The sequence below is a fragment of the Miniopterus schreibersii genome (genome assembly GCF_964146895.1).
Source record: "Miniopterus schreibersii genome assembly, chromosome: 4".
In the NCBI taxonomy this organism is placed as follows: domain Eukaryota; kingdom Metazoa; phylum Chordata; class Mammalia; order Chiroptera; family Miniopteridae; genus Miniopterus; species Miniopterus schreibersii.
This window is the reverse complement of record NC_138105.1, coordinates 100,711,198-100,733,954: the sequence shown is the minus strand read 5'-3', so window position 1 is coordinate 100,733,954 and position 22,757 is coordinate 100,711,198. Positions and strand designations below refer to the sequence as shown.

The 22,757-nt window shown below is 63.9% G+C and overlaps 1 protein-coding gene across 1 annotated transcript in view; it reads right to left on the bottom strand.

The window, feature by feature from the left end:
* Nucleotides 1–22,757, bottom strand: part of CARD11 (caspase recruitment domain family member 11) — a 35,056-nt gene that overhangs the window by 2,221 nt on the left and 10,078 nt on the right. The window contains exons 6-22 of the mRNA XM_081136724.1: nt 22,112–22,264; nt 21,695–21,820; nt 20,855–21,052; nt 16,258–16,434; nt 15,359–15,410; nt 13,018–13,100; nt 11,911–12,011; nt 10,889–10,941; nt 8,977–9,109; nt 8,324–8,525; nt 7,790–7,916; nt 5,426–5,666; nt 4,726–4,822; nt 4,209–4,304; nt 2,528–2,663; nt 1,298–1,477; nt 37–161 (exon numbers count right to left, since the gene is read on the bottom strand). Coding sequence (XP_080992850.1) covers nt 37–161; nt 1,298–1,477; nt 2,528–2,663; nt 4,209–4,304; nt 4,726–4,822; nt 5,426–5,666; nt 7,790–7,916; nt 8,324–8,525; nt 8,977–9,109; nt 10,889–10,941; nt 11,911–12,011; nt 13,018–13,100; nt 15,359–15,410; nt 16,258–16,434; nt 20,855–21,052; nt 21,695–21,820; nt 22,112–22,264 — 2,280 coding nt within the window. The remainder of the gene's footprint in view (nt 1–36; nt 162–1,297; nt 1,478–2,527; nt 2,664–4,208; nt 4,305–4,725; nt 4,823–5,425; nt 5,667–7,789; nt 7,917–8,323; nt 8,526–8,976; nt 9,110–10,888; nt 10,942–11,910; nt 12,012–13,017; nt 13,101–15,358; nt 15,411–16,257; nt 16,435–20,854; nt 21,053–21,694; nt 21,821–22,111; nt 22,265–22,757) is intronic.

Below are 22,757 nucleotides of genomic sequence, written 5' to 3'. Positions count from 1 at the left end.
AGGTGTCACCCATCCAGCCCCCCAGCCCTGCCTCACCTTGGCCGCCACAGCCTCGATGTTGGCGGGAACGATGCACTCAAAGGTGTTGGGGTTCTTTTCTCGGGAGTAGATGATGGTCTCCGACTTCTGCTTTCTGAGGAACTCGTCCCTCGTGACAACATCTGCGGAGAGAGGGGCAGTCCTGAGGGAGGCACGCGGTGCTGTTGGGTCCAGTGTCCTGTCCAAACTGCCTCCCCCTTCTGGGCTGGACAGAGCTCCATGGCCCGATCCCCTTCTGGCCACATTTAAATAAACCCCATCTCCTACAACAGACTGTGATGGAGGACACTCCTCACGGCAGCTCACAGAATAGCTGGATAGTAAATACTCCTGGTTTGGCTTCTTAGCAGGAAGTTTCATTGGACAAAGTAGCTCAGGAACTGTGTTGTAATATTGATCACCAGCTGCCTATCATGAAGGGTTGGCTGCTCTACTCACCCATCCACCCACCCATCTACCCATCCACTCATCTATCTATCAACCTACCCACCCATCTACCCATCCACTCATTTATCTATCCATCAATCCACCCACCCATCTACCCATCTGTCATCCACCCATCCATTGTTCCATCTACCCACCACCCATCAATCCATCCACCTACCCATCTACCCATCCACTCATCTATCTATCCATCAATCCATCTACCCATCTGTCATCCATCCTTCCATCCATCCATCCATCCATCCATCCATCACCCATTGGTCTATCTATCCACTCATCCACTCATCTATCCACCCATCCACCCATCTATCCATCCATTCATCCATTATCCATCCATCCATCCATCCATCCACTCATCTATCTATTCATAAACTTATCTACCCACGTATTTATCTATCCATCTATCCATTGACTCATCCATTCATCTATCTACCCATCCATCCATCCACCCATCCACCCACCCATCACTGCCTCCCTGCCACATGAGGATGCAGAAGTCCCCAGAGACGGGGTGACTTGCCTCCTACGTCAGGGCCCAGAGTGGGGACCCCATGTTGAGTTTCCTGGCTGATCCTGTGACCCTCACCCTATCACCCTCAGTGTAAAATGGGGAAGGGAAGACCTGCTCTCCGGCTCTGGGCACCGTGAGCCTGGAAAGGCTGGCATGGGTACCCAGACCTCCTGTCCACACCAGGCCAGAGGAAGTGCTGCCTCTCTATCGCCCCTCCAGCTTCTCCAGCCCTGGTTAAGTGATGGGACCTGGAGGAAGTGAGGAAATGGATGGCTCCCCGGGCTGCGTGGGGGGCACGCTCACCTGGCTTGCACATGGTGAACTCCATTGCACCCCCCGAGTTGAGCAGCTTCTGGACCAGAGCCTTGGCCAGCATGGTGGGCGTGAAGAGCACCGGCCGGCGGCGCTCACAGTGGAAGGCGCGCACCAGGCTGTAGGGGATCAGGCTGAGGTTCTTGCTGAGTTCACTCTCGGGGTCCAGCTCTGGGAGGGGACAGAAAAGGGCTGGCTGTGAGACCCCTGCCTGCCTGGTCTGGGTGGGGGGCACAGAGGCCCTGGGTGCCCTTTGGAGGAGAATGGGACGTGGGAGGCTGGGTCTGGAAAACACCTGCTGGCAAGCCTGTGGGGCCCGGGATGCCCCAGGCTGTCCAGGAAAGCTTACAAAGTGACCCATGGGCCAGGCCCCGTGCTGCAAGCCGGGTGGTGACAGTGAGCTGGGCACACGACCCTGCCCCTCAGCACTCTGTGCCAGGAGGGCCTGTGGTGGCAGGAGGCAGGCAAGGAGGGAGGAACAAACACAACTCTGGTCACTCTGGATGGTGCTGAGCTCTGAGGAAGGGCCTGGAGTGGACGGTCAGGGACAGCTGCTCCGAGGAGGGGTGTGGACAGTGAGGAGGCTGCAGTGAGACCCATCTGGGCAGAGGAAGGGTGGATGCCAGGAGCAAAGGACGGCGGGAGCCCACGAGGGGAGGGGCCCACCAGGGCCGGCCAGAGGGCTTGGGGCTTACTTCAGGAGCCCTGGGAAGCCAACAGGGACGGAGGCAGGGAGCGACTCGGCCTCATTTCCACCTTTTCGATTCCCCACGGCTGGTGTGGAGGAGCCCCGGGCAGCTGGAGGAGCCACCTCCCAGAAACCAGAGGCTTGTCCCCTGGCCTCGTGTCTGAACCAACAGCCCCAGGCCCTCCTCTGGCCCACGGCCGGGCCCTGCCCAGGGGACAGTGCCCTGGTGGCCCTTCACTGGCTTGATAAATGGCAAGAGCACGCACAGGGGACAGAAATCAATAAGCAAACACTCCACAGCAAACAGCTCCAATTAACACCGCGCCTGGGCTCAAACCAACTGTAGCAGGCATTCCTTGGGATGGGCTGGGAGGGATGCCGCCTGGGGGGCTGTGTCCACTCCGGCTCAGGCCAGGCGGATCCGCCCTGGGAAGCACCCCCATCTGGAGGGAGCAGACATCCCAGCCCCCATCTCGGGGACCCCTGAGACTGTTGGGCCTGCGGGGGGAGGGGCCAGATGGTCAGCGCCATACCTTCCTGTCTGTCGGTCAAGAGCTTGGAGGCGTCCAGCGAGGGCCGGGCCAGGCCCCCCCGCGGGCTCCCGGGCACGATGCGCACCCGCTCGTTGCTGTTCATCCGCTTGTACTTGTTCTCTGACCGGCTGACGAACTGGGGGATCAAGGGCAGGGGACGGCTGCTGACCAGCTTTTGCATCTAACCAGACCGAGTGGCCTCAGCCCAGGCCTCTGCTCAGGCCCCAGCTCTGCCCGGGGGCCTGGGCCGCCCCTTCCCCTGTGGACACAGGAGGTACCTGGCAGGCCTGCGGGTCCCTATGTCTGGGTGTCGTAGGTGACTAAATGGACAAACGCTCACTCTCTTCCTCACCTCGGCCGGGAGCCCGGGGCACTGGTCCTGCACAGCACCCCACGGTTCCTCCCGTGGCCCCACCTGCATCCCGCGAACCGTGGGTCTGGCCTCTGAGGCGCGTGGGGACCTGGAGCGCCCAGCGCTGAAGGCCCCGGCGGGGAGGACAGCCCAGAGCGCCCGCCTGGTGGCCATGGGCAGGACATTGCTCTCTGCACGCCCCTTCCCTGTGTTGCTATCCTTGGCTCTTCCGGGGGAGACCTGCTCTCTCCCAAATTCAGAGATGAATCCTGGGGGGGGGCTGCCCCAGTGGTGGGCACAGAACCTAGGATCCCACATTCCCTGGACCACTGAGTCTCTCCACATCCTGTTTCTGCAGGGAGGAAAATCCAGGGAACTGGGAGGAAAGTCCAGGGAACTGGGAGGAAAGTCCAGGGAACTGGGAGGAAAGCCCAGGGAACTGGGGTCTCTGTCTGCTCTGCTGTTAAGCAGCCCTTGGGCTCCAGCTTGTGTGATATGTGAGCCATGTGTGTTCTCTAGTTGTCCTGCCCTCAGGATGCCTCAGGCTTTACCAGGGCTCCCTTCTACCTCTGCAAGTGACCATCTGCTACCTGTCTGCATCCACCTGGATTTTTGGGTCACACTGTTCACCAAATCTCTGGGTTTCCTATGTCCCAACACCAGGACGGAGCAGTGGAGGGACATGTTAGCAAAGTACCTACACAAAAACATCCTCACAGGGCCACATCTTAGTATTACTCCCTCGGCTCTGTCAACTAGTGGCTGAGGAAATGGCCACATCGAAGGCTTTCACAGAATTTATGCGCTTCTCTTCTGAAGATATCACCTACTCTGCTATTCAATGTACCCTAGATAATGATCTATGAAAAAAAAAGTCCTTTTGGAAGTATAAGGGACCATTATTTTGGTCCCAAAGAGCTAAAATATTTCAGTGGTTAGGTAAGATTTGAAGAATCTGCTGGGTTTCCCTTTTTTCCTTGGCCGCCAGGATGCTCAGAGATAAATTTAATGCTCAATCTGAAGGACTACACTGACCCAGATATCTGAAATGTTCATTTTCCTTTCCTGATACACGGTTTCTAGTTTTTCCATTAATATTTTAACAGCCAGGTTAAGCTTCTTTTAGCCATAAGTTTCCTCAAGTCTTTTACGAAAGTGGGGTTTGCTTTCAACAGGCGCAGACTCTGTCTACTGACTGTCGCTGTGGGGATAACATGAGACGGGAGAGGTGAAACGCTGCCGGCTCACGGTGCAGACTCTTCTCGGAGGGAGAGGGCAGGGCCGCGGCCGACGGGACTGAGGGGCCCGCAGGCGCTCTGGAGGGCTCACCTGAAGGAGCTGGCCAAAGAGGAAACTTGCTCTCGAGAGGCGGGGGCTGACTCGGGGGTCATTGGTGGAAAGCGGCTCTTCGGGCTGCAGGGTGTTCTGAAAGCAGTGTACCCGTCAGTCAGACCCGCTGGGCTTGGCGGGACACGGGAGCAGCCCTGAGAACCGCCCCAGACACCTGTCGCCACACCGCAGAGAAGTGCTGCCAAGCCACAGAGACCTGTCGCCAACCCCACTCCGCGCTAACAGGGAGAAGAAGTGCCAGTCGTGGGATCAGCGTCCCAGCAGCGAGCAGCTCGGAGGCCAAGAGAAGCCCAAGGCTTGTTCCCATGGAGACAAGAGCCCTGGCTCAGCCATCACCGCGCCCTTCGGTCGCAGGGTGGGCTCCTTCTGGTGGGGGTGTCCTGCTCCTGAGAACCAAGTCCCCTGGGACCCTCCATCCCCTGCAATTCTCTGCCCCGTCTGTGATCCCCCACAGATCAGGAGGCGCTCTGGAGCGGGCAAGGCGAGGGCGACCTACCCGGAGGGCCCGCAGGGTGTGGTGGGCGGTGTCGGCCTCCTCCCGGCTGCCCCGGTGCATCAGCCGCTGCAGTTTGACCAGGAGGAGTTGCTGGGCTCTGGGGAGGTGAGAGGGGAGGGCGGAGCCTCAGGGTCAGCGCAGATCCAGGGCCAGCCTTGTGCAGGCGCCCTGTGCAGGGTGTGAGCTCTGAGGCCTAGGGATACCCCTGGGAGGACAAGAGCCTCGAATCTGGGCCCGAATCCTGCCTCCAGAGCCACCATAGTGGTGCTGAGGCAAAGCCACTTAACTTCTGTGAGCCTCAGTTTCCTCATCTGTAGACTGGGTCTACTGAGGCCGCCTGTGGAGGGCTGGCCTGAGCAATGGTGTTAGTGTTTAAAGACGCTTTATGGATGCCTGTGTGTCTAACCAGGGGGAGGCTGGTGCTCGGCCCCCGGCGGTGACTGGCTACTGCTTGTGTAACTACGGTCCCAGGTTGGGGAGGAAAGGACTGGTGAACTCGAGGGCGAAAATCCAGAGCCAAGCTGTCTGAGAATGTCTGAGAGAGGCCGCTCTGGGGTTTAGTGAGACAGCAGCCTCCCTGGGGAGGCAGGGAGGGCTTCCAGGAGGAGGAAACGGGGCCTCGCTGTTCAACAGGCAAAAACAGCCCGTGAGCCCCTCTGCTGGGCTGCCCAGCCCCAGCGCGCCCAGGCCCTGGCCTCACCGGCTGTAGCTGGGTATGGTGCCCATGTCCAGGTCGTGGTCCGTGAAGGGGTCGACCCGCGCACACAGCCACTCGTGCCTGTCCTGGTACATGGTGTCCCGGACGTGCACCACGTCGTCGCACTTCAGGGACATGGAGCAGGCGTCCAGCTGGCTGGAGATGTTCAGGTTCAGCCGGATGTAGAAGGAGTCTCCCGAGGTGATGAGGCCCTCCTCCAGGTCCTTTAGCAGCTTCCGGTACCCTGGTGCGGGAGGAGACACGTCAAAGCAGCACAGGCTCGGGCCTCCCGCTGCCCAGACGCACATTCACTTGCCGCCACCCCCAGGTAACACACCCTGATTCAGCTCAGAGCCGGTGACCACGGAAACGTCTGTCCTCCCAGAGAACTAGTAGCTGTGTCATTGATGGGTTTCCCTCTTTGTCCTGGCTTCCAGGGAGCACGGAGCTCAATTTTGGGCCAAGGTGCAACAAATCTAGGATCTCTGCTCCAACCTCCACGCCTTTCCCGCCATTGCACGGTGCCTGTGTTTTACTGATTTCCCCCCCTTTAGTCAATGCATAACCTACACCCAGTAAAAGGCATCATCCCTAAGGATTCAGCTTGAATTTCCACAAATGGATACACCTGGGCAAGGACCGCTCAGAGCCCTCGCTCATGCCCCTCTGTCAATACCCTTCACGGGGGACAGCTATCCTGACTGCTATCGCCACAGGCCAGTTGTGCCCCACTTCACATACATGGAAGCCAACGGGAGGTGCTCTTCCCCGCCTGGCTTCTATGCTGCTGCAAAGTAGCAGCGTGTGTTCTTTTTCATGGCTGTATAGTATTCCACAAGGTGTTGATTTCTCATTTCTCTGGTGCGCACATTGGTGCTTTCCCAGTTTTGGGATCCTATGGATAATTCTGCTATAAACATTCTTATACGTATCTTTGGTGGGCGTATGTACTCACTTCTCTTGAATATATTCACAGAAATGAATTATCAGGTCACTGATTGTGCATATATTGAGCTTTAGCAGATACTGCCAAGTGGTTTTCTAAAGTGGTAGGACCACGGCACGTGTTGTTTTAACCTTATTTAACACCGCCGTTCTTTAGTGTAAATTTTTACAAATCCCCTTGGAAGGAAGCAGGGCATGAAACACGAATACAGGAAATGCCGCAAAGTGGATGCCTGTGACATAAACCCATCATTTCAGTCCCCAGATCATCCCTGATAGCTGCAGGAACGTAGTGGCAGCTCAGACGGTCCTAACAGCCAGGCCCAGATATCATTCATCAAAGTCCACAGCACACACACAGAAATGTTGGAGCCAACAGGGTTGTCTGATAGTGTTCACAGAGAAATGGGGGAGTCCTGGTTGGGTCCCTCTCACCCACTGGGCCGTGTTAATGCCAACTGTTAGCTGAGCTCTCTGCCGCCTGGGAGGAGAGACCTGCAAACAGGGCCCTGCCGGAGGGAACTTTTCCTTTGCTGAATTCCAGACCTCGGGCTACTCTGCTGCACAGCTCTGGGGGGCACTGCACAGGACCCTCCTGCTGGGCTGAAAAGCCAGGCCCAGGTGAGAGGAGGGGGGCCTTGTTCGGGGACAGGGCGTCATCACCGTCCTCGGCACCAACCAGGCACTGCCGGGAAGGACTGTGGGAGGGCAGGCGGCAGCGGGAACGGCTGGGGGAAAGTGGCTATTTGTGCTCTGTTGAAACATTCATGAGCCTGGTGGTTAAAAATAAGATCCAGCTGCAGAGATAATCATGCAGGAAAAACCCAGAGGTGAGAACAAGCACTCGGCCGTGGCGAATGGAAGACAGAGCTCGGCGCTCGCTGCCAGGAGTCCTGGCTGAGGAGGGAGCCGGGGAGGAAGCTGCCAGGGGCCAGGCCGGAGAGGGGGGTGAGGCCCGGCTGTCCTGGACCCGGGTAACACGGCACAGAGGCCTGGCCCGCAGTGTGGCTCACTGGCCCTGCTCGAGCCAGAGCGGCCAGCCCAGAGCGATGCCCACCCCAGGGCTGGGAAGCCTCACAGGAAGCAAGCTTCAGCCTGGCCGGAAGGGTGAGCAGGGCCGGGCAGGGACAGGGCCGTCGGGTGGGAACCCGGGCCTCCGTCCGCTTGTGCTGGACTTGCAGTCCCCACGGTGCGCCGGGCGGGCGGCCGGAGGTGGGCTGAGGCAGGTGTGCATGCGCGTGTGCTCACATCCGTCCGCGCTTCCCTGCCGACGGGCCCACACCTGCCCCATCAGCCCCCCACCGGGCTGGGGCCGGCTTGCTCCCCCCACTGAACAGGTGAGTCGCAGAGGACGCGTGTCCGGGGCCCACCCTGCCCGGCGACCTGCCCGCGAGGCCGAGTGCGGGAGCCTGGGGGCCTCACCTTCCTGGTTGACCTTGTAGTGCAGTGTGACGGGGCCGCTGCACCTCTGGATGGTCCAGTGCACCTCCTCCTTCGTGCACGTGTCCAGGGGGACGCTCTGCCTCTCGCCTTTGATGCAGCCTTCAAGCTGGATAGCAAAGACCCGTCACACCCGGGCTCCGGCCAGGGCTGCAGGGCGGCAGGGGTGGGGCTGCTCCGCCGGGGGGTGAAAGCATTGCTCCCAACACCCGGCAGCTGGGGGCGCTGAGGGCGGAGAGCTCCCCACGCCGTCGGGCCCACCTGCCTCCCGTCCACCCCCCAGAGCACGCGTGTGCTGGCTTGTTGCACACGCGTGGGTACAGGCTCTAGAAACACGAGCGAGGAGTTTCGAGAAGGGCCTGGAGAGGGGCTGCTGGGGAGGAAGCGACAGCCCCGCAACCTTCCCGCTCCCTCTTGGCCAGGAGGCCACGATGGACGCGAGGCTAGGGGCGGTGGGGCTCGTCCTTCCCAGCAGCAGTGCAGAGGACGCGGGGAAGCCCCCGGCCCAGCCCTCACCAGCAGCAGCTGGAGGCCCTCGTGCAGGCCCGCCTTCTCCGCCAGGGAGCCCGGCTTGACCGAGTGCACGAAGCTGCCCCGCGCGTTGCCCCCAAGCAGGGTGAGCTGGGAGGTGAGGCTGTCGCCGCTCAGCGTGGTGTGCTGCATCGAGGGCCCGGGGCCCCGCACGTGCCCCACAGACGTGACCGACGGCCGGAAGGGTCTGGTCAGGAAACAAAAGGAGTCAGCAGCTGGGACGGGGACATCGGTAAGGGGACATGCCGGAGGGTGCAGCCGCCGTGAGAGAGAGAGCTGTGCCAACACCCACGCGCTGAGCGTCGCTCCGGGACACAGGCAGTGACCGACGGAGACGCCGTTGGTGTGAGACTGAGGTCATGGCCCAGGCGTCTGGTGTGTCCTGGGCAGGGCCCAGGGCCAGCCAGACACCACAGTCCTACTTCCTTGCCTCCCCCGAGCTGTGTGGCCCCAGGCAAACCCCTTCCCCTCTGGGCCTGATCTGGGGTCAGGGGACGTGGTTTCTGATTTGGGGGTGCTAGGATTCCGGGACTTGGATTCCAGAATTCAGGGGTGACATGGATGGTCCCCTCTGGGAGGGTTTAGGGGGTGAATGGCTTCACCCCGTCTCTGCCCCCATCCCAGTGTGACCACAGTACCTTTCTAGAGAGAACTTCCTAAACATGAGGTTGACCTGCTCCAGGTCGTAGGCATCCAGGCCCTCGGACTGGTGGGAGGAGGAGGAGGAGTGGATGGAGGGGGGTCCGAAGGAGCAGTGCTCGTGACTGTCATCTGCAAAGGGACAGGGACCCCTCAGGACCTAGGAGCAGCTGGCAGAGCAGAGAGGGTGGCCCCGGACTTGCTGGGATGGCCGAGAAAGGTCGGCCTGGGCCCTGAGCCCTGGGCCCCTCCTGGGAAATTCTCCCCTGGGTGAGAAGCTTGGAGAAGGAGCCACATCAGTCAGCGTCCCCGAGGACCCCAGAGGCAGAGGGCCCAGCCCCCCCAGCCCCCAGGAGCCCCTCTGTGTAGGAAGCTTGCCAGCTATCTGGTTTCTAAGGACCCACTTTTGAGTCTGGAAAAGGCGGCCTCTGTTAGGTGCCAGTTCTGTTTCTGAATTGGGCTCCGTGTTTTCATTTTGGGGCTACCTGATGTCTCCCTACCATGTACCAGCTTCTGGGCCTAGGGGACTGGGGCAGGGCAGGGAGGGGGAGGTCTGGACCCAAGCAGAAGCCCCTGCTCCCCACTCAGCGGGACCGAGGACCAGGGGAGAGGCCCGCTCGGCACAGCTCGGGCCGAGGCCCTGCAGGCCCTGCAGGCCCTGCTCTGGGCGGACAGCAGGCTCCTCTGCAGAGGCAAATTGTCCCGATGCTGCAGAAGCACTTGGACGGCTGCCCGGAATTCTCTCCGGGTCCCCTTTCCAAACTCCTCCAGTTCTCATTACCAGCGTCCATTAGGTGCTAACCTCTCTTTAACACTTGATAGCTTCTGATGGTCCCCAATTAAGGGGAGCCACTAATCTTTCATTTTATCTGCGGGCAGCCTGCGTTGGCCAGGAGCAGAGGCACGGTGGGGGAGCCATCTCTGCGCTGGCAGCCGGGGGGTCAGGAGACGCTGCCACCATCCAGGGCACAGAGCCATCTGGAGAGGCCTGGACCCTTCCACCCGCCGGCCAGGTGCTCCAGGGGTGAAAATCTGCACTGCTCCCCCCGCCGCCTGCGTCCCCAGCTCTGCCAGTGCCTCTGCCTCGGCCAGGACCCGGGGACATGAGTGTGTGTCCTGACGCTTGCACCAGGCCCCAGCAAGGCATGGGGCTCAGCATCTGTGGGGCTGGACCGGGCCTCTCCCTGGAGACCGAGCCCCCTTCCCCGCTCCCTGCAGGGCACTTCTGGCCAAGGGAATATGCCCTGGTCCCCCAGCTCTGCCCCGACGGCCGGTCTAGACCTACCACGTGCCCAGGTCTGCCTAGAGCTCGCCTGCCCACGCCTCCTCTCAGGGAATGAGAAAGCACCTTAATTGCTGCCCCACCTCACTGCCCATCTCCCCCTCCCCAATCCTACTTGTCCCGCTCAGGTTGGTTAACAGCTTAATATATGGATTCTGAAGAGGCCTCCCTGCCTCCAGGCGGCCTTCCGCCCGCTTTCCCTCATCTAACACTGTTTCTTCTGCAAAATGAGAACAGCAGCATTTCTGCAAAGTCACGGGGAGTCCATCGCACTGGATCAGGCACGTCCACGGTGCCGGCGACGACCCCGAGGGCGTCTCTCTCAAAAGCCCAGACAGAACTCCCACCCGGACTCTGACGGGCGCGCAGTGGCTGGGGGTCCCTGCTGCCCACGAAACAGGACAGGCTCCTCCGGCTCCTCCGGCCCGGGCGGCTCACGCGGACAGACAGACGCCTGTACGCGCGGACAGCGCCCGGGCCCTGCCCTCAGGCCCCCACGTCCCTGACTGTACGCGGGGCTGCGTCTCTGGCGCTCCCCGCCGGAGCCTGGGGTGTGAGGGACGTGGCCCTTCTCGGCTGAAGGTCAGGGGGCCTCGGCGCCCGCCGCGTCTCGGTCCCGGGGTACCTACCGTCCAGGTCCAGGGCGTCGAAGCCGCCGCTGTCGTTGTCTTCTTCCACAGCACTGCAAGACACGGGGACGGGCGCCCGTGAGCCCCGCGCTGCGTGGGCAGCTGCTCAGGGGCGGGCGCCTCCGGGGCGTTCCAGCTCCGAGGCCTCGGTTCTGAGAGCGCAGGGCGGCCGGGGAGCACTCAGCGGGAGGAGGGAGGAGGGAGGAGGGAGGAGGGAGGAGGGAGGAGGGAGGGCCCGGGGCAAGCGGGGCCGGGCGCTCCGCGGGGAGGGCCGGCGTCCCGAGCGCCCGCGGTGCGAGGAGGGGCACGCGGAGCGGGTGAGCAGTGTCCCCGACGCTACTTGCTCTTCCCCACGAACCCTTCTTGGACACAGGGGCCCTAGGGCCCATCAGTCCTGGAAGGGGCCGCGCGCGTGATGGGCCCGAAAGAGCTTCGTATCCTCAGCCCGGCCGGGGGCGGGGAGGGAGGTGCCAGCCTGTCCCGGGTTCTACGTTGCTCACGAGAGGCTCTCGCCACAGAGTCAGGAGGCCCGGGCCAGGCTCTGGGCAGGACTGAGACGTGGATCCAGCCCCGCCCGCTACCCTGTGCTCTGGGCCCTCCCGGATCCCCAGCCACCTCCGACTGCGTGATATGCCCACACCCGGCCGATTGGAGATGTGTGAGGTGCAGGTGCCCCTCTGCTGTGGTTCTCCTTGCTGGGGACGCGGATGGTGTCCAAGGGTGAGGAAGGGGACACGTAGCAGGAGTTGGGGGCCATCCCTGGGGCCTCTCACTCTTTGGCAGAAAAAGCCAAGCCCCAGAGCCACGGGACGGAGGAACCTGACTTCTGGGTGGCGTGGGGCAACGTGGCATAGGTTTTGCCATTTGAGAGCTGGCTGGGCGACCCTGGGAAAGCCACGTCCCTTCCCTGAGCCTCAGCCTCATCTGTAAAATGGGCACCTCGCCGCCTCCCTTTCCGGGTGGCCCGAGGACTGTGAGGTGGTCAGAGGGGCACAGGCAGGCACCGGGCACCTGCCACCCACCTCCGGTGCGGCGCGTCTTCCTTGTAGCGCCTGACGATGGAGTCGTTTCCTGGGGGCTCCGCGGTGATGGACATGATGCTAGACCGGCTCCGGTGGGGCTGCTGCAGATGCACACGGAGGCGTGTCGCGGGGCTGGACACTCAGACGTCCGTGCCTCCGCGGGCACAGCCATCGTACCCACAGGGACGAAATTTAACTTGGATGTGGGAGTGGGCGCCCGCAGCTGGTGCTCAGTGGGGCCTTGGCCAGAGAACCAGCCTAGCTCTCAGCCTGGGGCACGAGCTTGTCCACAGCTGCCTGCCCCGGGACGGTGGGGGGACGCGGGCGGGAATGACCGAGGCCCGGGAACCAAGGCGGGGCCCTGTACCCTGCGCAGGCTGAGCGCCATGACCCCGGGCTGCATGGGGCGTGGGCACCTGCCCTGGATCGGATGAAGCCCCGGGGGCTGGTATGCATGGGGGCAATGGAGTGACCTCTGAAACCAGGCCTGCTGGCTCCTGGCAAGGGCTGCCTTTAACAAGAGCCAGATTGCAGCCCCCGGAGCTGCAACCAGACAGGAGTCATCTGTTATCAAATCCACTCCCCCCGCTCCCCAGGGCCTGGTTTTGGAAACGGAGCTGACAAGCTTCTCAGGGCTTCCCCTGGGGTTAGAATTGCTAATCCCAAGCCTTCTGTTGCCTGGCTGGGGGACGTGGCACTCCACGTGGCTGAGACCCTGGCTGGCCCTGCCCAGGCGGCTGTGTGTGGGGGGCCTGGGCTGGGGGAGGGGCACCAGGCCTTTGTCAGCGGCGGCTGGGCCCCCACCCCCTCGGGCTGCCGGGGTTGCCAGCAGCTGAGAAGTTAAGGCGGGATTTTCTGCAGCCTGTGTGATTCGCTACAGCCCCTGGGAGGCCCGTCTCTTCCTCCCTCCAAGTGTTAAATTGGGAGAGGAGGCGGCCGGGAGGTGGAAATACATCATGAGGCCTGGAAGCATCTTTAAATAAACATAAGGAGGCCAGGGCTGCAGCCCCAGGAGGTGAGCGGAGCTGCCACGGGCTGGCGCAGGAAAGCAGGGGGCCGCCTGGGGGGCTGGGCCGGGGCAGGAGGGGAGGTAGGGCCCACACTTACCATCTTGGGGAAGGAGCTGGTGATGGGCAGGGACCGGGAGGAGCTGGGGCTGGCGTCCATGCTTTCTTCTTCCTGTCCCCGCCCTGTCCAGAGAGGGGAGGGGAGGGGACAGGGAACTGAGAGCCCCTTCAGCACCGGGGGGCTGTCCTGTCCGAGGGGCCCGGCTCCTCTCTCCCAGGGGCTTTGCTCTCTTCTCTCATGACCCTGCCCCACCGCAGGTTCCTGGAGGGAGGCCTGGTCTTGTTCACCAGCACGTCCCTGCCCCAAGCCAGGCCCGGGGCGGCCTCGGTCAGGGTCCCCAGCCAGCACTCTCCAGGGGGAGCAGGAATGTCCCTCCCACTACCCCACCCTGGGCCAGTGGGGGCACCCCTCCTGCCTCTTCAGGGGCTGTCTGGGCCTCCCGCACACTTCTCACAGCCCTGTCCAGCGGCAGGGGTTGGTCAGCTCTCTCATCTGCGTCCCCACCCCTAGCTGGGTGTGGGCAGACAGACGGACAGGCATGCACCCTGCCTGTGGGCTTCCCAAGGGGATGAACCACACACTGCACCTCCCTGGGCCCCAGAACTTCTCACTGGGCAGGTGCTAAGGCGCCCTGAGGAGTCAAGAAGGTGTGGGGAGGGGCCACGAAGGCGTGGGGAGGGGCCACGAAGGCGTGGGGAGGGGCCACGAAGGCGTGGGGAGGGGCCACCAAGGCGTGGGGAGGGGCCACGAAGGCGTGGGGAGGGGCCACGAAGGCGTGGGGAGGGGCCACGAAGGCGTGGGGAGGGGCCACGAAGGCGTGGGGAGGGGCCACGAAGGCGTGGGGAGGGGCCTCGAAGGCGTGGGGAGGGGCCTCGAAGGCGTGGGGAGGGGCCTCGAAGGTGTGGGGAGGGGCCTCGAAGGTGTGGGGAGGGGCCACGAAGGTGTGGGGAGGGGCCACGAAGGTGTGGGGAGGGGCCACGAAGGCGTGGGGAGGGGCCACGAAGGCGTGGGGAGGGGCCACGAAGGCGTGGGGAGGGGCCTCGAAGGCGTGGGGAGGGGCCACGAAGGTGTGGGGAGGGGCCACGAAGGCGTGGGGAGGGGCCACGAAGGCGTGGGGAGGGGCCTCGAAGGTGTGGGGAGGGGCCTCGAAGGTGTGGGGAGGGGCCTCAAAGGTGTGGGGAGGGGCCTCAAAGGTGTGGGGAGGGGCCACGAAGGTGTGGGGAGGGGCCACAAAGGTGTGGGGCGGGGCCTCAAAGGTGTGGGGCGGGGCCTCAAAGGTGTGGGGAGGGGCCTCAAAGGTGTGGGGCGGGGCCTCAAAGGTGTGGGGCGGGGCCTCAAAGGTGTGGGGCGGGGCCTCAAAGGTGTGGGGCGGGGCCTCAAAGGTGTGGGGCGGGGCCTCAAAGGTGTGGGGAGGGGCCTCAAAGGTGTGGGGAGGGGCCACGAAGGTGTGGGGAGGGCCCAGGGCCCTGTACACCTCCCTTCGGGAGAAAGAAGGTCCCAAGACACCTGATCTGGCCCCAAGGAAAGTGAGCAGATGCGCTCTCTGCTTCCACCAGGCCCAGGAAAATGATCTGCAACCTGGACCTGGACCCCGTTACTCCGCCCTCCTCCCGGCCCCTCCGAGGTCCCTGTGCCCAGGCCCGTCGCTGCCCTGTTGCCTCTGCAGTCATGCCCGCACTGTCCGCTCCAGCTCCAGCAGGGCGGGTGCTGGGCTCCATGCCCGGCCTCTGCTCCACCCCGTCCTGGGGGGCTCCCTGGAGACCGTGTCCACCGGTTGAAATTCCCCCGTTTCCAGGCCCAGCCGAAACGGCCTCTTCTTCACAGATCCTGCCCTGACCTCCCTCCAAGCTCTCCCGTTGTCCAAAGCACTGCCCACCCCTCACTGCCGGCCCTGAGCACATGGGCTCCGGTTGCGTCTACCTGGCCCTGCTGGTACCTGGCACACAGCAGGTGCTCGATTCACCTGGCAAACCCTCCCTAGCCAGTCGCCGGGGCCACGGCAAGGACCAGTGAGAGAAATTCTGGAGACAGTCTGTCTCGGAGAACCAGGGGCTGGTGAACGAACCTCAGCCCCGTGTGCCAGGAGGGCCCAGCCAGAATTCGGAGCAGCCATGGCTGAGGCGCCAGGAGCAGAAACTCCAAGTCCAGCTGAGGCCCTGGGGCTCCAGACGAACCCGCAGGGTGGGTGTGATGTGGCTGCAGGGCCGCTCCGGCCCGCCCAGTGACAGTGAACATTAATTACTATGTGGACACCCCAGCACCTGGGACCCTGAGGCCTGTCCCGGGTTTACCCCGCTTGAATGATCGCTACAGTGGGAGCAACAGATGGACGGAGCTCATCGGAGCGACAGACAGGAGAGGGACCCAGCGTCTCGCTAACCTTGAAAATCTGATGCGCGCTTCAGGCTGATGGGGGACTTGGCTCTCTGCAGCTGAAAGGGGGGGACGACAGAGGACAAATCAAACACGGCCCAAGACACATGTCACCGGAGAGATGGAGGTAAATAAATGGAGGCGAGCCTGCGCTGTCCCCCGTCACACGGCTGCCGGAATCGCAGCAGGCGCAGGACGCCCATCTTGGTGGCTCGGCTCCCGGGCAGCGAGACAGCTGGTGGTACAGACAGGCTCTCCCTGGGGAGGCCTGTGACGGGCTCAGAGGGGCTGGGGCCCAGAGCGGCCGAGAGGAAGGCGTGGGAGCGGAGCGCTGGGTGGCGCAGGACCCCGCGGCACAGCGGCATTGTTAGGAGGACAAGGCTTTGGGCCGCTGCCTGGGCCGCACTGGGGGCCAGGTGCTGGGTCCCCCGCTGACCTCAGATGTGCTGGGGGGATGGGGCGGGACAGCAGGGCCATGTCAGTCTCACAGGAGACAGTCTCACTCCCTCGTGCGTGCTTCCTCGTCGGGAGACACTGTGCCACGGACACACGGACACTGAGCAGGGCCCACAGGTGACTGCGAAGCCCCCGCTCCCTAACGCGCCCATCACGCCATCACTCAGGCGACGTGTGGCTGGCACGCGCCCCTCTCTGCTGAATAAACAAGTGAATTTGGAAATAATGCTCACACCTTTCTCCCCCCCCCCCACTGCATTTAGAAGAAACGAGGGAATTGTCAAAACACACAGGTAAACGTGTGCACGGAGGCTGTCTGTCCGTAGGGTTGCGACAGGCCGGTGTGCCTGGGGTCCGGTGCTGCCCTCCCCGGAAGCCCGTGCCGGGCGCGTGCAGGGCTCCAGGGCTCCAGCCCCACCGGCCCCGCCCCGCCCCGCCTTCTGCAGGTACCTGGATGCCCTTCAGGTTCATCCTGCGCTTGGGGGGGTGGCAGGGCAGGAAGTATCTGCTGTCTTCGGGCGACTCCTCGGAGGTGGAAGAATCGTCGGCTTCCTGACCATTGGTCCTGGGGCTGGCGTCCCCAAAGTTCTGGGAGATGATGGTCACTGGCAGGTTCCGGGGCAGACTCTGCAGACGAAGGGGAGCCGGCGGGGGGGATGCAGCGCGAGCAGCAGCAGCCAGTCCACGAAGCGGCTCTGCTGGTGGAACCGCTACTCCCTCGGACACCCGAGCGTCCTCCTGACCCGAGTCTACCCGGATGCCGAGGCCACCTGCCAGCTGGGCTCCCTCTCTCCTCACGAGCCTTCGCCCCGCCTCCCACTGGCCAGGGCCCGGAGCAGTAACGGGACTGCACCCAGCGGGTCTTGGCCCCTTCCATCTGACTTGCCACCATCCTCTCCCCAATTTCTAGCCCCCTCCTAAGGCTACATGGCGCCCCCTCAGTGCGTAACTTACAACCCTGCTGACATGCCAGGGTCCTGGGTTTGCCTCCAGGGCCATGTGAGTCCCTGAGGGGTGGGTCTTATTCCCGTCTCCCCAGGTCACTGACTAGTGGGGCCCTCAGGCAAGCTCCTCAGCTGCCTGTCCGGGTCAGTGAATGAGGCCAGTGAGCAGGCCTTCCTGGTGGGCACTGGGCAGCGAGCGTCCCTGCACCCGCGCACCTGCGCTGGGACCCACGCTGCACCTTCCACCACCCACACTGGGACCCACGCTGCACCTTCCACCACCCGCGCTGGGACCCACGCTGCACCTTCCACCACCCACACTGGGACCCACGCTGCACCTTCCACCACCCTCACTGAGACCCACGCTGCACCTTCCACCACCCGTGCTGGGACCCAGCTGCACCTTCCACCACCCGCGCTGAGACCCAGCTGCACCTTCCACCACCCGCGCTGAGACCCACGCTGCACCTTCCACCACCCGCGCTGGGACCCAGCTGCACCTTCCACCACCCGCGCTGGGACCCAGCTGCACCTTCCACCACCCGCGCTGAGACCCACGCTGCACCTTCCACCACCCGCGCTGGGACCCAGCTGCACCTTCCACCACCCGCGCTGGGACCCAGCTGCACCTTCCACCACCCGCGCTGAGACCCAGCTGCACCTTCCACCACCCGCGCTGGGACCCAGCTGCACCTTCCACCACCCGCGCTGAGACCCAGCTGCACCTTCCACCACCTGCGCTGGGACCCACGCTGCACCTTCCACCACCCTCACTGAGACCCAGCTGCACCTTCCACCACCCGCGCTGGGACCCACGCTGCACCTTCCACCACCCTCACTGAGACCCACGCTGCACCTTCCACCACCCTCACTGAGACCCAGCTGCACCTTCCACCACCCACACTGGGACCCACGCTGCACCTTCCACCACCCTCACTGAGACCCACGCTGCACCTTCCACCACCCTCACTGAGACCCACGCTGCACCTTCCACCACCCTCACTGAGACCCAGCTGCACCTTCCACCACCCGCGCTGGGACCCACGCTGCACCTTCCACCACCCGCGCTGGGACCCAGCTGCACCTTCCACCACCCGCGCTGGGACCCAGCTGCACCTTCCACCACCCGCGCTGAGACCCACGCTGCACCTTCCACCACCCGCGCTGGGACCCAGCTGCACCTTCCACCACCCGCGCTGGGACCCAGCTGCACCTTCCACCACCCTCACTGAGACCCAGCTGCACCTTCCACCACCCGCGCTGGGACCCAGCTGCACCTTCCACCACCCTCACTGAGACCCACGCTGCACCTTCCACCACCCTCACTGGGACCCAGCTGCACCTTCCACCACCCTCACTGAGACCCAGCTGCACCTTCCACCACCCTCACTGAGACCCAGCTGCACCTTCCACCACCCGCGCTGGGACCCAGCTGCACCTTCCACCACCCGCGCTGGGACCCAGCTGCACCTTCCACCACCCGCGCTGGGACCCAGCTGCACCTTCCACCACCCGCGCTGGGACCCAGCTGCACCTTCCACCACCCTCACTGAGACCCAGCTGCACCTTCCACCACCCTCACTGGGACCCACGCTGCACCTTCCACCACCCTCACTGAGACCCAGCTGCACCTTCCACCACCCGCGCTGGGACCCACGCTGCACCTTCCACCACCCTCACTGAGACCCACGCTGCACCTTCCACCACCCTCACTGAGACCCACGCTGCACCTTCCACCACCCTCACTGAGACCCAGCTGCACCTTCCACCACCCGCGCTGGGACCCACGCTGCACCTTCCACCACCCTCACTGAGACCCAGCTGCACCTTCCACCACCCTCACTGAGACCCAGCTGCACCTTCCACCACCCTCACTGGGACCCACGCTGCACCTTCCACCACCCGCGCTGGGACCCAGCTGCACCTTCCACCACCCGCGCTGGGACCCAGCTGCACCTTCCACCACCCTCACTGAGACCCAGCTGCACCTTCCACCACCCGCGCTGGGACCCAGCTGCACCTTCCACCACCCTCACTGAGACCCAGCTGCACCTTCCACCACCCGCGCTGGGACCCACGCTGCACCTTCCACCACCCTCACTGGGACCCACGCTGCACCTTCCACCACCCTCACTGAGACCCAGCTGCACCTTCCACCACCCGCGCTGGGACCCACGCTGCACCTTCCACCACCCTCACTGAGACCCAGCTGCACCTTCCACCACCCGCGCTGGGACCCACGCTGCACCTTCCACCACCCGCGCTGGGACCCAGCTGCACCTTCCACCACCCGCGCTGGGACCCAGCTGCACCTTCCACCACCCACACTGGGACCCACGCTGCACCTTCCACCACCCGCGCTGGGACCCAGCTGCACCTTCCACCACCCTCACTGAGACCCAGCTGCACCTTCCACCACCCGCGCTGGGACCCACGCTGCACCTTCCACCACCCTCACTGAGACCCAGCTGCACCTTCCACCACCCGCGCTGGGACCCACGCTGCACCTTCCACCACCCTCACTGAGACCCAGCTGCACCTTCCACCACCCTCACTGGGACCCACGCTGCACCTTCCACCACCCTCACTGAGACCCAGCTGCACCTTCCACCACCCTCACTGGGACCCACGCTGCACCTTCCACCACCCTCACTGAGACCCAGCTGCACCTTCCACCACCCGCGCTGGGACCCACGCTGCACCTTCCACCACCCTCACTGGGACCCACGCTGCACCTTCCACCACCCTCACTGAGACCCAGCTGCACCTTCCACCACCCTCACTGAGACCCAGCTGCACCTTCCACCACCCGCGCTGGGACCCAGCTGCACCTTCCACCACCCGCGCTGAGACCCACGCTGCACCTTCCACCACCCGCGCTGGGACCCAGCTGCACCTTCCACCACCCTCACTGAGACCCAGCTGCACCTTCCACCACCCGCGCTGGGACCCAGCTGCACCTTCCACCACCCTCACTGAGACCCAGCTGCACCTTCCACCACCCGCGCTGGGACCCACGCTGCACCTTCCACCACCCTCACTGAGACCCACGCTGCACCTTCCACCACCCTCACTGAGACCCACGCTGCACCTTCCACCACCCGCGCTGGGACCCAGCTGCACCTTCCACCACCCTCACTGAGACCCAGCTGCACCTTCCACCACCCGCGCTGGGACCCAGCTGCACCTTCCACCACCCTCACTGAGACCCAGCTGCACCTTCCACCACCCGCGCTGGGACCCAGCTGCACCTTCCACCACCCTCACTGAGACCCAGCTGCACCTTCCACCACCCGCGCTGGGACCCAGCTGCACCTTCCACCACCCGCGCTGGGACCCAGCTGCACCTTCCACCACCCGCGCTGGGACCCAGCTGCACCTTCCACCACCCTCACTGAGACCCAGCTGCACCTTCCACCACCCTCACTGGGACCCACGCTGCACCTTCCACCACCCTCACTGAGACCCAGCTGCACCTTCCACCACCCTCACTGGGACCCACGCTGCACCTTCCACCACCCGCGCTGGGACCCAGCTGCACCTTCCACCACCCTCACTGGGACCCACGCTGCACCTTCCACCACCCGCGCTGGGACCCACGCTGCACCTTCCACCACCCTCGCTGAGACCCAGCTGCACCTTCCACCACCCGCTCTGCCGGCGGCGCCGGGACCTGCACCCACACACCTGCTGAGACCCACAGCTACAATAATGCCGCCTGTTCTGACGGCAGCACTCATTCATCCGTGTGCCCGGGCCGCGCTGGGACGCGCGCCCTTAGCGTCCGCCTGCCCATAATGCCCGTTCCTCACGGGCACCAGTGACTTTCACGGGAGCAGGCAGCCTAACCCGGCGCCCATCAGATGGCGGCGGGAACCCCACCGTAGTCCCGAGAGGGAGCTGGAGCGACCTGGTGAAGGGCTTGTCTGCGATCGCCCAGCTGGCATCGGCCAAGCTGGGTTTCACCCGCAGTTTCTAACTCGGGTGTTAGCGGTTTCTGCCCATCGCTGCGCAGACACAGGTTCAAGGGCCTGGACTGTTCGGGGTGGTAGGAAAGGGGGCGTCTCTGAGCCCCCCCGAGGTGGCAGGGCCCGCCCGCCCACCTGGTCCAGGGTGCCGCTGTCCCGGGACAGGCGCCGGAGCTTGCTCTCCAGGTTGACGATGCAGGCCTCCCGCCGCACCATCTCGATCCTCATCTCGTCGTTTTTCTCCTCCAGCTCGCGGATCTGCTTCCGGTACTTGTCCTTCTCGATCAAGCACTGCGAGTACTGGGTCTGCGCTTCGTCCCGGGAGTGGAAGGCCTGCCGGGCGGGACAGGGCGCCTGGTTCTCCCCCGGCTCCACCCGGACGCCCGCTTCCCAGCCTAGGCGCCGGCCTCGCCGCCTCCTGCTCGGTCCCGGGCCCCAGCTGAGATGGGTTCAGACCGACTATGTGCCGGGTAATGTAGTGGGGGCCGTGCAGACACTGCCTTCCTTACCGGTACACACCTCGGCTGCGAGCCAGGCCCTGTGCTCGGAGCTCACCTGGAGCCCACGCCCTGTCCCCGAGGCGGTGCTATTCTTCCCACCTTACAGATGAGGGCACTGAGGCTGCCAGGGTGCCTGCGAGCCCACAGTCACACACCCGAGGGACAGTCACACACCTGAGGGACAGTCACACACCCGAGGGACAGTCACACATCCGAGGGACAGGGCCTGAGCGTGGCCACCTACTCCAGAGATCAGGCATCTAAAGACCACGCTTGTTATACGAGCAGTTCGAGTCCAGCTCAGGCCCCACAATATTCAAATGCCTGTGGTCTCTGAAAGCCTCTGCTTGGAATTCATCTTTGAAATGGAAGTAGGGGAGCGGGAGTCAGGGGTAACTCCTGCTGGGCCCGGTGGTGGGGCACGGCCCTCGGTGGCCCCGGCCCTCGGTCCCCACGTCCCAGCGGGCGCACGTACCTGGTCCCGCTCCCGCTCCACCTCCTCCAGCTGCAGCATGACCGTGTTCATGCGGTGCTTGTACATCTCGCAGTCCTTCCCCAGGGTCGAGCACTTCAGCTCCAGGTCCTCCTTCTCCTCCAGGTACTGAGGGTGGCGGGAGGCGGGGAGGGGTCACCACGCTCACCAAGCCACCGGCAGGTCAGGCCGGCCACCCCGAGCATCGGCTATCTGACCAGCGGGGACCCCGGCAGCAGGCCAGTCAGTGAGCTGGGACTCGCTCCGACCTACTATGTGCCGCAGAATATGGTGGGGGGGCCGCGCAGACACTGTGTGGGAAGGTGAGCCGGGTGCTCTGCTGGACGCGGGGGGAGTTTATCCCAGGGGTTGGGGAGAGCGTGGGGTTGGGGCGGTTCCAGGGCTCCCGTGGGTGCCCACCTTGTCCCTCAGCTCCTCCGCCTGGCGGACCTCCTCCTGCAGGTTGTAGATCTTGTTGACCAGCTCCTGCCGGTCCTCCAGGGCCTCCTTGCGGTCATGCTCCAGGATGTCCAAGATGGCCTTGTCCGAGTCCGGCAGGCTGCGCTTCCCGGCCTGGGGGGGAGGGGACACGGTGGGCCCAGAAGGCAGGGGACCGAAAAAGGCCAGCGACAGAACCGACAGACCAGAAGGTATTGTGCCGGGGAAGCAGAGACATGAATCACTGTCCCTTGGGGTCCCTAAGCAGCTTATTAGTTAAGAATTTTATCACCTGGGAAGAGGCATAAAACCCACTTCTGCTCGGGAACATCCCAAGGCCCATTGTTCTGCCCCAGCTCTCATCGGGGCCGAGGGGGGAGCTGCTCCTCCGAACACTTCACAGGCGACGACCGACGGGCTGGTCTGCCCGCGGATGCCGCCCCCAAAATCTCCACTAATCTGCTCCAGGGAGACCAGGCACAGCCTCCGCTCGGAATCAGAGCCCGGACCCAGGGAGCCCATTCTGGGCGATGATTCGGGGGGGGGGGGGCTGCTTTCCTCTCCTCCGACGTGTTCGGGGCGGTCGCTCCACAGGGACTGCCTTTGTCCCCACCACGGCTCTGTGCTC